At 38.1% G+C, this 13,080-nt stretch overlaps 1 protein-coding gene across 1 annotated transcript in view; it reads left to right on the forward strand.

The window, feature by feature from the left end:
• Positions 1 to 13,080, forward strand: part of Meikin (meiotic kinetochore factor) — a 43,500-nt gene that overhangs the window by 1,924 nt on the left and 28,496 nt on the right. Inside the window, exons 4-7 of the mRNA XM_027426213.1 lie at positions 566 to 623; positions 5,959 to 6,090; positions 10,972 to 11,091; positions 12,214 to 12,253. Of these exons, the coding sequence (XP_027282014.1) occupies positions 566 to 623; positions 5,959 to 6,090; positions 10,972 to 11,091; positions 12,214 to 12,253 (350 nt within the window). The remainder of the gene's footprint in view (positions 1 to 565; positions 624 to 5,958; positions 6,091 to 10,971; positions 11,092 to 12,213; positions 12,254 to 13,080) is intronic.

The following is a 13,080-nucleotide window of genomic DNA, read 5'->3' on the forward strand; positions in this document are numbered from 1 at the left end:
GGCACATTCTTACTCAAAATGATGAAAGATGAAATGCTGCATGTTATTTTATTTTCCATTTCTTTGAATGCTTATGAAGTTGGTTCTTTTTTTTCTCATTATTGTCCATTTGTATTTCTTCTGATGTGAAATATCTGTTCATTATATACTGAAGATAGTTTTACACACATAGCAAATATTTTCACTGACTTATGAGTCTTTAATTTTATTATTTTGGACTTTATATCATTTTTTCTCTTGATTTATTTTGCTCTTTATTTAAAGGGTTAGGAAAAGTCCTTCCTTCCTAGGGGGTCAGAAAAATACTCACCTTCTGTTTACTATTTTGTTTTATAATTGTGAGTTGATTATTGCTAGTTCCTCATGTTTATTAATAGTAATTAATTATTTTTTGATTTAATATTAAAAGGCAGATTATGTGTGAACAATATTCTTATATATCCATGAAATTAGTACACAAACTTGACACCCATTTTTCAAAACAAACCAAATATCAAAAAAAATTAAATTAAAATATCAATCTCACAAATTGTACTCTATCTTTAATTCTTATTCCACATAGGAGTCAGTGACAAATGACTTCAAGATTGACAGTTGTTCATCAAGTAGTGAACTAGCTTCAGGTAAGACTAACAGACAGCAGCCTTTTGTCTCGTCTCCAAACATATGCGCTCATTTGTATCTCTTGACATCTCATTTCTGTGGAAGAGATGATGATGTCTTTCCCCTAGTCTAACATGAATCTTCCTGACTGTGTTCTAGACCTCATTCTCAGTGTCTATATGTTTACACCAGTATGTGCAAAGCTGTAGTTGTGACGTGTTACAAAACAGAATGACTTGAAAGTAATTAATTATGCTTAGCTAGAGATATTAGGAAATGCTTCCCTGTGAGGGTGGCAATTGAAGTGAGATCTGAAGGTGAATAGAAATTAGCTATTCAAAAAGATGATAAAGAGAAATCCATGCAAAAGAAACAGTATGAACAGAGGTCTTCAAGCAGGCCTTGCTGGCACCCAGAGCTGGAGGAGTCATGCTGGACCTGCTGCTGACACCAGGGCCAGAGAAAGTAAGCTCAGGCCAGAGGCAGGTACACCTAACATATGGAAGGAATCATCCTCCTGCAACTCAAGGCTGCATCATGCCTTGAGGAGTGGACCTGCCAGTGTGGACCCAAGTTTTGGCCTAGTGGGCCCAGGGTGACATACAATGCAATGGTGCCTCTTGATTCTGAGAGACTATAAGAGAAAATCTAAACTTTTACTTCTTGAACCCTTGTGAAAAATATCAAGCCAGATGCCAATTCCATAAAAACTGTGACTGGAGATTTTCAAATGGTTGTTGAATTTGATTTATTTATTTTTCTTCATTTTTAATTTATATTAGAAACAAGATTGTTTTACATGTCAATCCCAGTTCCCTTTCCCTCCTCTCCTCCTCTGCCCCTCACTAACACCCTACCTATCCCATACCAATTCTGCTCCCCAGAGAGAGTGAGGCCTTTCAGGGGAGTCCTCAGGGTCTGTCATGTCCTTTGGGATAGGGCCTGGGACTTCCCCCGTTGTGTCTAGGCTGAGGGAGTATCCTCTATGTGGAATGGGCTCCTAAAGTCCATTCCTATTCTAGGGATAAGTACTGATGTACTACAGGAGGCCCCATGGATTTCTGAGGTCTCATCTCTGACACCCTCGTTCCTGGGGTCTGAATCAGTCCCATGCTGGTTTCCCAGCTATCAGTCTGGGGTCCATGAGCTCCTCCTTGTTCAGGTCAGCTGTTTCTGTGGGTTTTACCAGCCTGGTCTGGACCCCTTTGCTCATCACTCCTCTCTCTCTGCAACTGGATTCCAGTTCAGTTCAGTGTTTAGCTGTGGATGTCTGCTTCTACTTCCATCTGCTGGATGAAGGCTCTAGGATGGCATATTAGTCAGTCAGCAATCTCATTATCAGGGGAGGGCATTTAAGGTAGCCTCTCCTCTGTCACTTAGATGGTTAGTTGTTGTCATCCTTGTAGATCTCTGGACATTTCCCTAGTGGCTGATTTCTCTTTAAACCTATACTGGCTCCCTCTCTGATGGTATTTTTTATTTTTCTCTCCTCTATTCTTCCCCCTACACAAACTTCCTACTCACTTATGTCCTCCTCACTTTCCTCTTCTCTCCTCATTCTCCTAACTCCTTCTCCCCTCCCACCATGCTCCCAATTTTCTCAGGAGATCTTGTCCCTTTCCCCTTCAACAAGGGGCCATGTATGTCTCTCTTAGGGTCCTCCTTGTTGTCTAACTTCTCTAGTGGTGTGGATTGTAGGCTGGTAATCCTTTGCTCTATAGGTAAAATCCGTATATGAGTGAGTACATACCATGTTTGTCTTTTTGTGACTGGGTTACCTTGCTCAGGATGATTTCTTCTAGTTCCATCCATTTGCCTGCAAATTTCAAGATTCCATTTTTTTTTCTGCTGAGTAGTACTCCATTGTGTAAATGTACCACATTTTCTTCATCCATTCTTCGGTTGAGGGGCATCTTGGCTTTTGAGAGACTATGCTTGTTAAGATGAAGATGACTGTCCTAGTTAGAGTTACTATTGCTGTGATGAAACACCATAACCAAAGCAAGTTGGGGAGGAAAGGGTTGATTGGGAGTATGCTTTTCATTACTGCTCAGTATTGAAGGAAGTCAGGAGAGGAACTCAAATGAGCTCCTGGAGGCAGGAGCTGATGCAGAGGCCATGGAGGGGTGCTGCTTACTGGCTTACTCCCCATGGCTTGCTCAGCCTGCATTTATTTATTTATTTATTTATATTTCATTTTACATTCCAATCACAGTTTTCCCTCCTACTCTCCCTCGCCTTCCTTCCAGCCCACCATCCATTCACTCCTCTCAAAGGGTAAGAGCTCCCATTGGGAGTCAACAAAACCTGGTTCATAAAGTTGAGGCAGGACCAAGCCCCTCCCCACTGCATTAATGTTGAGCACAGCATCCCACCATAGGGAATGGGCTCCCACAATCTAGCTCATGAACCAGTGATAGATCCTGGTCCTACTGCTAGGGTCCCTTCAGATAACCAAGCTTCACAACTGTCTCCTATGCAGAGGGCCTAGCTCAGTCCCGTGGAGGCTCCACAGCTGTCAGTCTAGAGTTCATGAGTTTCCAGGAGCTTGGTTCTGCTGTCTCTGTAGATTTCCCCTTCATGATCTTGACCTCCCTTGCTGCTTTCTTATAGAACTCAGGACAACCAGTCCAGGAATGGCCCCACCCACAATGTGTTGGGCCCTCACACATCAGTCACTAATTAAGAAAATGCCGTACAGGTTTGCCTACAACCCCATCTTTTGGGGCATTTTCTCAGTTGAGGCTCCCTTTTATGTGATGACTTCAGCTTGTGTCAGTTAACATAAAACTACCCAGCACAATGACTACGTCTGCACATGTGCATCATAAATACGCAAGAAGACACTTAGGAGAACATGTTATTTGCTTTTTCAATCAGCATCACCATCTAATGAAAATTTCCCTGGTGACACTTGATTATTGACAAAATTAAGACAACAGAATTGGCTTAAAACCTATAAGCAGTATTAAAAGAAAGGGCTCATGCTTTCTTCTAAGGAGACCCTGAATATCAACAGTGATAATGAAAGTCTAAATTCACCTTCAGCACTGGACTTATTCATTCTCCAGACTGGAATTTTATTGGCTCCTACAAATAGAAAATTTTTACCTCAAAGACACTGACACATAGATGATTTCTTTCTGTGAGTTATCAGGTTGTTAGGTCTTTCATAATATGATTCCTTTGACAAGAAAGCTTACAGAAGCAAAAATCAAAATCTATTTTGACATCAGTGCCAACATCTAGAAATATGAAAGTATCTAGATCCACTGAGAAAATGCTTTAGTATGTCCTGCTGTTTGATGCATTTTTATTGTAATTTTCTTGGCTTCTCTTTGCTGTGCACAGGAGCCATTGTTATTAATATAAATTATCAAAGATGTGTCTAAATCTCTTGGTAAAGAAGAAAATGCAGCATGTGTGTGGTACTGGCTAGCCTTCAGCCTTTGCTCAGATCTATCAGAAGAACATCTCATTGTGACTGTTCAGCTGTCTGTACTTACAGCTTTGTGGGTGGTCTTTTCTTGGGCACAGGATTCCCCACTATCATTGATAGGGGAGAAGCAGACAACTGTAACAGAAACAATTTAACAACAAACCAGATACTAAAATGCAATAAAAAACAATTGAATACTTTGCCTACATTCCCAATAAGGAGCTAGGAGACTAAGAGAATAAGCAAGTAATTTAAAGATTATTGAAGTTAAAATTATTAATAATAAAAAATAAAAAAGAAGCCATGCATGATGAATAACACCTTTAATCCCAGTGCTCAGGAGCCAGAGGCATTAGGATCTCTGTGAGTTTCAGGACAGACTAGTCTACATAGTGAGTTCCAGGTCTCAAATTTTAAAAAAAAAGTAAAGAGGAAGTAGGGAAAGGGAAGTAAAGTAGGAATGAGGACAAGCTAAAAGGGTTATATTTTGTGCATGCTTATATTAACTTTTGCAATTTGCTACTATCTGAGTTCAGGCTGCCTTTCCCAGTGTCCTGTATGTAGTCTTTGCCTAAGTATACTTGTGTCCCCAAGTTTGTATCCAGGTCAGCTCTTGTGTTCACATGGTTCTCAGGGTAGTGGTGTGTGTGTGTGTGTGTGTGTGTGTGTGTGTGTGTGTGTGTGTGTGTGTGTGTGTGTAAGTGCTAAATTGTTCTGTTGCTTGAGTTTCTCTAAAGATTGGCTTTCTTGATAGCCTTGGTTCAGGTAAAGATGTGTATCTGAGCCCTTTATGAGCACTGATTACCATACAGTGTGTAGCTCTTCTATTTATAATGTTGCTTTTGCATTGTCTTTCCCCCAAGATCTCTTTTATACTTGCATTTTAAAGAAATGTCTCACTGAGTTTCCCAGGCTGGCTTTAAATTCCATAACCCAGATAGAGTTCCCTGCTTCAGTCTCCTGAGTAGGTAGGACTGTAATCCTACTCCATGAAACATGCACCAACATTCCTACCTTCGTGTTAGTTTCTTAGAGTATCGTATAAATTTTAAGGCTTTTTTAAAAATTTATTTTTATGTGTAAGAGTGTGTATGCATGTATGTATGTGTACCACATGTGTGTCTGGTGCTCAAGAAGACTGTCTCAGATTCCATGGAAACAGAGTTACGAGTGGATGTGAGTTGCTATACAGACCAAATCCAGGCCATCTGCAAGAAAATCAGGTGTTCTTATCTGTGGAGCCATCTCTTCAGCTCAATTTTTGTTTTGTTTTCTTTGGGGTTTTGTTTTTGGGGATGAAGGGCTTCTGTTGTGATAGGTATTGGACCCAGGGCTTCAGACATGCCGGCAGGTATTCTACCACACATCCAACCTTTGGTTTGGTTTTGCATATGCATATGGAGTTACTCTAATACAATTTATTTAAAAGACAATCTTTTCTTCACTAAACTACTTACATGTCTTCATAAAAATCTGTGCACATATGTGAGAATATTTCTGGGATATCTTTTCAGTCTTTTGTTGGTCTTTTTTTCATTCTGTGTTAGTCTGTCTTATTTTTGGATGGAATAACTTAATTCATCCTTTTTTCTTCTTTAGCTAGTGAATTGCTTATATATAGAACTTGAATTTTTGAGCTAGAATTACAGCTGAAATAAATAAGGATGAGGCAATAAAGGTAAAACTTAGGGAAATAGTAAAAAAGGATTAGAATGTGTTTATCAACATCAAAGTATTTATTTGTCTAAGATTTAAAGAAAAATTATTGATAATATTATAACTTTCTAATTGTATATGAAGTCAATGTTAAACTATTGGTATATAACTACATGTACTTTTCTACAGATGTGCATAAGTGGGATTCCAATTCTGTTCTCTATTCTGTTCAACCTTTTTTGTTTCACTTTATTTTACAGGGCTAACTGTGGAGCATGATGTTTCCAGTTGTCCCCTGAGCTGTTCAGACACAGACTCATATACAAAGAGTACCGAAGAGAGTAGAAGTAGCTTCTCATCACCTGAAATCTTCAGAGGATCAGACTGTTTGGGTGAGAGTAGGATTTCCTCCTTAATTTATTGTGCTGTAAAATTTTGCTTTGTCCATAAATCTTACAGTGAATACATTTGCACATAGTGAAGTGAAGGTATATTTGTTCTCTAAATATACATGCCATCTTGGTGCACTTCTATTTGTTTTCCTTTATTTCATGTAGTTTTCTTACTCCTCAGTATATAACATGCTAAGTCAATCCCTTCTTGAATTTTCTTCACATTTATTTACATTTATTATTTATTATAGATAGAGCCTTTGGGTGATGATGGAAGACAACATAGGCTTTTCTCTATAACTTTCTGCAACAGAAAAAAGTGCCTTTTTCTTTTCAAATACAAACTGTTAAAGACACAGTGAGTTAGAAGAAGGCATAAATCCTAAGACAGACAGAAAAAGACAAGTATTGTCTTTTTCTCTCATATGTTGAAACAAAACAGAAAAGTGACTTGAAAGTAGAAGAGGAGAATCTAGGGCAAAGGAGACCTAGTGGAGGAGAGAGAGAGAGAGAGAGAAGACAATAATATGAAGAAGGGAGGGAAGCATGATGACAGCACAACACGTGCAAGCAAGAACATGTCACATGTGTATATAACTTTTCAAATATTACAAAACATACATATATGTTTTGTACAGTTATATACTGTGTTTGTACAGTTATATACATATATGCATTGATGTCATTTTTTAAATAGCAGGTATGGTAAATTTTCCTTTCTACTCAAAAGAAGCCTCTTTTGAGACAGGGCCTTACTATATAACCCAGGCTGGCCTTGAACTGAAATTGAGTTCCCATGTCTCAACATCCTAAATGCTTGGATTCTCTAAAGACATACCTTTTGGGATGTTTTCAGTCAGAGGGACTATGGATTAGATGACTCTAGGATCTGTTAATAAGAGGAATACTGTGGTGTTTTGATATGTTCATCTAAATTACTCATTCTTCTGTGGTAGTTTTCTATTCTTTCACTTTGGATTAGCTGTGTGGCTTGCTTTGGGCAACAGGATATCAGTTAGAAAAAACACACTAAAGGCCTGGAAATGTGCTTAATTGGTTGGACTTGTCCTTTTGTGCTTTTAGAATCTCGAAAAAATACATATCATAATTAACTTCTATTACTGCTCTGGGACCCAAGAATAATGGGTAAAAATAATCAACTGTAGACAACTTGAAAGCTGCACAGAGCTGTTCCAGTTGGTCTTCAGATCTGTCATCTGAAGCAAAACTACCCAGTCTAACCATTACACATAATAGAGGGTACATATGGCAAACCTATAGCTGATGTCATGTTCAATGGAAGAAAAAAACTTAAAGGATTTCCACTAAAATCAGAAACATAATAAAATGTATACTCTCTTCATTCTTATTCAGTATATCTCTTGATACCCTAGCTAAATAAGTAAGACAATAAAAGGAAATAAAAGTGATATGACTAAAGAAGGAAGAAATCCAATTATCCTTATTTGCAGATGATGATTTCACAGTACTAAAGATTCTGCTAGAACATTCTTAGAACTGATAATCAATTTTGGTAAAGTAGCAAAGTGCAAAATTAACATTTAAAATACCCCAGTAACTTCTCTATACACCAAAGACAAACATGCTGAAAAAGAATTCTGGGAAGCAATCCTGGGAATTCACAATATCCTTCCTCAAAATAAAGTGCCTTATATTAAACCTAACCAAGAAAGTGCTACACCTTTTATGATGAAAACTTAATACACTGAAGAAAAAAACTGAGGAAGATACCAGAAGGAAAGACCTCTCATACCCATGAATTAGAAGAATTAATAAAGATGTTCATCCTATTAAAAGCGGTATGCAGATTCAATGAAATACCAATCAAAATTCCAATTCCATTCTTCCCAGAAATAGAAAAGGCAATTGTGTGTTTGTGTGTGTGCACATGTATGTGTGTAGGTTGTTTTCCTCTCCACCTTATTTTTTGAGACAGGGAGTCTCACTGAACCTGGAGCTTACCAATTTTCTAGACTGGCTGGCCAGCAAGCACCAGGATCTTCCTGTTTCTACTTCCCCAGCACTGGAATTAGAGATACTGCTGCCATGCCCAGGTTTTTTTATGGAAGCTGGGGATCAAACTTGGCTCCTCACAAGCACTTTATCAACTAAGCCATCTCCCCAGCTGCAGAACAAAGCAATCTTAAAATGCAGGGAAGCATAAAAGATCCTAGGTAGCCAAAGCAATCCTGGACAAGGAGGATGATACTCCATGTTTCAATTAACAATGATTTAAAGTTCTAAACTACAGAACTGTGGTAATAGAAACCACATGATACTGGCACGTAAATAGACACATAGATCTTTAGAATAAAGCAGAGAACCCAAATAGATACCTATACAGCTACAGACACCTGAATTTTGACAAATACACAAAAAATAAACATTGGAGAAAAGTAGTTAAAAATAATTAAACACACACACACACACACACACACACACACACACACACACACACAAGAATTAATCACAGAGCTCAAATATGGCTAGGACATAGTATGAATAAGATGTACCTAGCTAGATATAAACATTTGGCTTGTTATATAATGAAATGGGGTAAAGGTCAATGACATCAAGGAAGTGGGAAAGAAGAGAAAGTAAAATGAATAATTTTTAATGATTCTTGGAAAATGATTAAAGAGAAATGATTTGAAACTGCTCATGCATGAATGCATTAGAACTTGTATAAATAAAGATGGTCTGAGCTAGTCGGGGCCATCAGTTTGAAAGACCAAAAAAAAAAAAAAAAAAAAAAAAAAAGGAGCACAGGCTGATCTTCCAGAGGACCAGGGTTGGATTTCCAGCACCTACATAGTGACTCACAACAGTCTTTAACTCCAGTTCCAAAGTATCTGTCACCCTTTATCTGACCACTTTGAGCACTGTACACTTGTGCTAAATAGACATATATGCAGACAAAACACTCATCCACATAGAACAAATAAATCTTCAAAAATTATAAAACATAAAACAAATCTTTTAAAAAGGAAAAAAAGAAAAGCTATCCTCTTCAACAAATGATGCTGGTGGCTTAGTTAGCTTTCTATTGTTGTCATAAATGTCATCACTAAAAGCAACTTGTAGAGGAAAGGGTTTTAAACAATCTTACAGCCTGTCGCCTGTCCAGGGAAGTCAGGCTGGGAACTCAGAGCAGGAACCTGTAGGCAAGAACTGATGGAGGAGCGATGCTTACTGGCTTCCTCCTCTTAGCATACTCACCTGTTTTCTCATACCATCCAGGACCCTAGGATGCAGGGTGACAGCATCACCAATGAGATGGGCCCTCCTACATCAATCTTTAATCAAGAAAATGCCACACAGGCTTGCCTGCAGACTAATCTGGTGGGGACATTTCCTCAATTGAGATTCCTTTTTCCCAAATGACTCTACCTTGTGTCAAGTTGACATAAAACTAGCCAGCATAATTGACCGCTTATCAACTTGATAACATACAAACACATCACTGTTCAACTACAGCCTTTCTTTGTCATTTGTCCCCAGGATGGCATGTTAATATTAATAACACAATATAAAACATTCCAGCTCTTCAAAGTCCCAGTCTTTAAAAATTAAAAAACTTTAAAAGTTCAGTCACTTGCCATTCATGGTGGTACATGACTTTAATCCTAGCTCTCAGGATACAGAGGCAAGTGGATCCCCGTGAGTTTGAGGCTAGCCTGGTCTATATAATGAGTTCCAGGACAGCCAGGGCTACATTGAGAGGCCCTGTCTAAAAATAATAATAATAATAATAAAATATCAGTCTCTTTGAAACATTCAAAGTCAGCCGGGCAGTGGTGGCCACACCTTTAATCCCAGCACTCGGGAGGCAGAGGTAGGCGGATCTCTGTGAGTTCGAGGCCAGCCTGGTCTCCAGAGCGAGTGCCAGGATAGGCTCAAAAGCTACACAGGGAAACCCTATCTCGAAAAACCAAAAAAAAAAAAAAAAAATTCAAAGTCTCTTTCAAAGTTCATAGTTTCTCTAAAATATCAAAAGCCTCTCTAAAATTCCAAAGTCTCCCCAGGCAGTGATGGCACATGCCTTTAATGCCAGCACTTGGGAGGCAGAAGCAGGCAGATCTCTGTGAGTTTGAAGCCAGACTGGTCTATAGAGTGAGTTTGAGGACAGCCAGAACTACACAGAGAAACCCTGTCTTGAAAAACAAAAGATTAAGTAGATGAAATACATAGAAAACTAAACCATCTGGGGAGATAGGGAGACATTGATTCAGGAAATCCAAAATATTGCCATGGTATACCAGAAGAATAAGATTTTTGTAGTATTTTATCATCATGATACCTACATTGAATATCTAATATGTCTGGAGATGTATGTCAGTAGTAGAATGTTTGCCCAGCATGCATGAGACCCTGGATTCAATCCACAGTCTCTATATGTAAAAAGAATATCTGATGATATAAATTATGTTATGGGCATAGTAGGAAGTCACAGACAGGGATGCAACAGGGATAGTACTATTCTTCCATAGCCAAGGTCAATAGAAAGCTTACAACTGATACAGGTTATAGCAGTGTGACTATGTTGCTCACTGGCTTGAAACTATGAGAGTCAGGTAGTTCTGTGTATCATGCCATCCTGTAGCTCAGTGATCTCTGTAAAGCAAAAATCTAGACAGAAGACAGGTAAGGACAGACACCTGGAATAAGCCATAGATTCTTACTTTGACTTATCCTTAAGTTCTGTTCTATCCAATAGGACCCTAAGTTTGGGGGCATGGAGTAATCTGGCACTTGTAGGCTTCTCAAAGTTTTATGTCATTTTTAAACTTTGAAATTACACTTACTTATTTATGCATTTACTTATTTATGGTGTATACCATGACATATTCTGCTTTTTAGATTGGGAGCATCCCAAGTTGGAAGATTACAAGACCTGCAAGAATTCCACTCTTCTAGACACCAGTAAAGCAGTAGCTGTAGAAAAGGTACCACAGCTTGCAAACCTCTCAGCAATTTTGAGTGAGTTTTACATTTGTTTTTCTCTGTCATGAGGAAATTCCCTCATCTGTATTGGAAAATGAAAGTAGTTTTTTTCTCTCTCAAAAAATGATTTCTAATCTAAACCAATGAGCCAAGATTGCTTTTGGCTACAGATAATACCTAACAATAGTTATAGTACATATGAGTTCCTATTTTATTGTTTACATTTTATTTACTACGTGTCTGTATGCATGTGTGTGTGTGTGCACACATGATGCTCAAGCATTTGCATGTGCCATGGTGCACATATAGAGTTCAAAGAGCATCCTGAAGGAGTCCTGGGGATCAAATTCACATTGTCATCCTTGGCAGCAAGCACCTTTAATCCAAGGAACCATCTTGGCAGCCCCTAATTTTAAAAATCACATTTATTTAGTATGTGGATGTGGGTACATGCACATATATGTGTGCCATGACATATTTGTAAAGATCAGAGGAAAACTTTGGAGAGCTCATTTTCTCCTCCACAACATGAGTCCTGGGATTGAACTCAGGTCCTTGTGAATGTTTGGCAAGTACTTTACTGACTGAGCTTCTCCCAACCCAATCCAATCCTTTTTATTACTGTTGTTTGTTTGCAGTGCTAGAGATTGAAACTAGGACCTTACACATTCTTGGCAAGCTGTCTGCCCCCATTCGTCTCACTGACCCACCTCATTTTTTGAGATAGGCTTTCTTACTGTGCCTGGACATCATTGATTAAGCTAAATACATAAGGCAGTTGGTGGGTTTTGTAACTGACTAGTCCTTGTTTTCTCATATGTAAAATGGGGAAAAATAAATTGGTGTGTTTGACTGACTTGGTTATTGTAAAATTCCCAAGAAAATAGTTGTGAAAGATATTCAGATTATAAAGCACTACCAAAATATTTATGTATCTTGTAATACTTTTTTATGTTTTACTTTGATATTTTCAAAATACCTTTGCCTAATTTAAGAGACACATATGAAAAACACTATAAAAATAAAACATAAAATCAGAAGTTCTGTCACTATGTATGCTGAAGAGAAATATTTATTTTTATCCAGGACAATTTTAACTTCTGGTATGCCTTTGGATTATCTCTATGTCTAATGGATTGATTTTTCCCCCTTTGATAGGTTCTTCTTCAGAAAACTATGAGGAATACCATAGAAAAATGTAAGAACTAAAAATTTTGATATTGTACTTTTCAAAACCCTTTATTGTAAGAGTTATATAATAGTGATGACTGCCATTCCACAAGCTCAGATGAACTACATTCATTCAGTGTCTGCTGAGACACTTACTCTAGGCCAGGAGTGTTCTAATTGCTGGGATATAGTAAGGAGTAAAATCAATTAAACACAAAATTGCTGCCCTCATCTCATCCACATTGCATTTTAGAGAGATAGACAATAGACAAGTAAATATGCTGCCACATGCTGTGTTGTAAAGGATGGTATCAAGAAAAATAAAGCAAGGGGGACTCTGGAGTGTTGGAGTTGAAGCTTGCTTACTTTAAATAGTGTGGTGGGAGGTTGCCATTGGAAAGACATCATTTGAGCAGTTATCTAAAGGAAGGGCAAGTTGGGCAAAGAGCACTTTAGGTAGAGGGAATAGCCAGAGAAGGCCTGAGGTAAGAGGTTGAGCTTCTAGGACACTTGAAAGTAGAATTAACAAGATTTGCTGGTGGACCCAGTGGTGGGATGTGAGAGAAAGTGGTCAAGGCTGACTCTACCATTTTGAGTTAATAGCACATATATCTAATAACATTTGATAAAAATCAATGGGTATATTTTTACCTTATCAAAGTTATTTTGTCAAAACTGAATCAGGCTTCATTTTGTGGGAATTTGTCAGTCATGTATTTACTAATTCATGTTGGCTACTAACAGACAGCTTTGGATACCCACCTTTGTGTGCTGATTGTAATCATTTCAAGATTTTTCTTCACTTCTTTGGTTCTGTCTTAGTGTGGCTTCTTGTGAGTCTACAGAATTGATAGT

This window comes from Cricetulus griseus, chromosome 7 (assembly GCF_003668045.3).
Source record: "Cricetulus griseus strain 17A/GY chromosome 7, alternate assembly CriGri-PICRH-1.0, whole genome shotgun sequence".
NCBI classification, from domain to species: Eukaryota; Metazoa; Chordata; class Mammalia; order Rodentia; family Cricetidae; genus Cricetulus; species Cricetulus griseus.